Consider the following 2500-nt stretch of genomic DNA (forward strand, 5'->3'; position numbering starts at 1 on the left):
ATGGTAGGGTATCGGTCCATTAGTTGTTGTTAAAGAAAGTTTGATTTGGTCTAAGTATGTGGGTAGCAGTGCTTATCTGAGAGTTGTGCAATGAGAAACAGAATGGTTGCCAGTTTCTTTTTAAGTGCATTGAAGATAATCAATCCCACTAAGCTCAATACATTCAATTAACTAAGACTCACTCAATCCCACTAAGCTCCACTCAATCCCACTAAGCTCCACTCAATCCCACTAAGCTCCACTCCACTAAGCTCCCACTAAGCCCACTAAGCTCCACTCAATCCCACTAAGCTCCACTCAATCCCATTAAGCTCAATACATAGATGAGTTTCTTGCAGCTTCTGATGTAGAGGTTTTTGACTGGTCTGCTAAATCACTTGACTTAACCTGATTTCCTGACCACCTGAATTCACCTGACTTAGTAAACTCTATCAAAAATCTTTTGCAAAGCTGCATCTTGTTTGTTAATATACTATTTATTTTATATTGCTGCATTATTTCGGTTTATATAATATAAGTCACCAAACCGAAAAACTTTTATTACAAATACATATAAGAATAATAAAAATGATTTCATTACAACATACGTTCAGACTTATTTAGTTTAACAAGAATATTCATTACTAAATTACCGTTGTCGCAATTTAAGACTGCTTCATCCAGGTTTCTCTAAATCTTTTGAATAGCGTCATGTTTGGAGAAAAGCTAAAAAATACGATTCCGTTAAGGGATAGATACAACAGGTCACGTTTACAAGAAGTATACACGAAGATACAACAGTATACAAGAAGATACGTATACAAGAAGATACAACAGTATACGTATCACGTATACAAGAAGATACAACAGGTCACGTTTGAACAATTTATTTAGGTTTGTACAGACATCATTTATTCGACCTGTGTTGTTTCCTGTTAGCAAATTGCCTGAATTTTGTTGGTTAAACCCTGCTTCTTGACTGCTTAGTAAGCAGAGTATGTACATTATACATACATTCTTGACCGCTTAGTAAGCTTGTAAGCAAGCCTTTTACCTTTAGTGATTTTTAGATTTTTACTGTTTGTCACTACTAACACTGCTCGATGCTGAATCATCAGTTGTTAATGTAGAAAGCTCACGAAAAAGTTGTTTCATTTTTTTATAAATCATTTTTTCCTTGGAGTTTACATCTCAATGTGCTTCGGTGCTCTTTCTTACTTGCGATACTATTTGTTTCACAAATAGTTTTTTTAACTCAAAGTGGTTTTTCCTTATTGTTGGGTTTTTAAAATTTAAATACAAAAAGAGAAAATTTAAAATTTTTTTGTAATGTAAGTAAGATAAACATATTCTTTTTGAATAAGGCGTTTGCTGTTTGTAAATACATTTTTTTTTTTTTAATGTGCATTTTTTCACTTGGCCATAAAAAATTTTAATAATGGTGGATTTAACAAATTCCTACTTTATAGAAAGGTTTTATTTTGTTTTATTTTTAAATATTTTTAATATTAAAAAAAATGATATAATTTTTTAAAATAATGAAAATACAATTATTTTTTTTTCTTTAAAGTTATTTAAATTATAATTTGGTATTATGGTTTGTTTAGGAAATAATCGACGAGTATACAACTAAGGCTAAATCAAGAGAAAACAAAGACAGGGTTATTGACCCTGTTTGTTTGGTATGGACACCTAAGGTTTTCAAGTAAAAATCTGGTTTAATTGAAGATGGCCATTCGCGTTCGATGTTGAAAAATAATTGCAAACTACACGTAAAACGAAACGCATAATTATTTGATAAACCAGAGTTCTATTTACAAGTTGAGTTACGTCACGAACTACTCGTCAGTTTCCTTTAATTTTTTAATTTTGTTATAAAAGATCTTGTATTTATTATTTCTTAAAAAAAAAGAAGAAAAAAATCTGATTTTGTTTTATGTAAATGGTCAATTCGTTGATTTTAAAACTAAAGATATTTTGTGTTGGGAGGCGCACGCAGCCATTAAAAAGATAGATGATTTGAACATAATGCTACTACGGTAACGAAGCAGACTTTTTTTATCGAAAACTGTATTTGGTAGAAACGTTGTTTGAACGGTTAATCAAATACAACTTATTTGGTAACTTAAATGGAAAAATTGTTTTGCGCTATTTTCGATGCATTTAAAATATACATTTAATAAACAGCGTACGAGGAGAGAATCTTTATTTTAAGGTTGGAATGCAAGAAGCTAACTTGAAATTTGAAGTCGTTGTCTGAAATACGACTAGAGCAAATAGACCGGTGTCAAGACTATGTTCCAAATATCGTTCTATGGGGAAGTTAGCAGCAGATAACAAAGGTGGAAGACCGCGTTCCACCACTTCTAGAGAGGATTCTATGATCGTCAGATCCGTCATTAAGGATCCCTGGATATCATCAGTCGAGATACAAAAGCAATTAGAGCTGCCTGTATCGGACCGAACAATCAGACGACGTGCTGTTGAAGCCGGATTGTTTTCTCGACGATGCAAAGAAACC

The 2500-nt window shown here is 32.4% G+C and overlaps 1 protein-coding gene across 1 annotated transcript in view; it reads left to right on the forward strand.

Moving 5' to 3' along the window:
* LOC100206759 (histone acetyltransferase KAT7) overlaps positions 1-1911 on the forward strand; it is a 52856-nt gene extending 50945 nt beyond the window's left edge. Inside the window, exon 12 of the mRNA XM_065788216.1 lies at positions 1587-1911. Within this exon, the coding sequence (XP_065644288.1) occupies positions 1587-1688 (102 nt within the window). The 3' untranslated portion in view covers positions 1689-1911. The remainder of the gene's footprint in view (positions 1-1586) is intronic.
* Positions 1912-2500: the final 589 nt, after the last annotated feature.

Source organism: Hydra vulgaris, chromosome 01 (genome assembly GCF_038396675.1).
Source record: "Hydra vulgaris chromosome 01, alternate assembly HydraT2T_AEP".
In the NCBI taxonomy this organism is placed as follows: Eukaryota; Metazoa; Cnidaria; class Hydrozoa; order Anthoathecata; family Hydridae; genus Hydra; species Hydra vulgaris.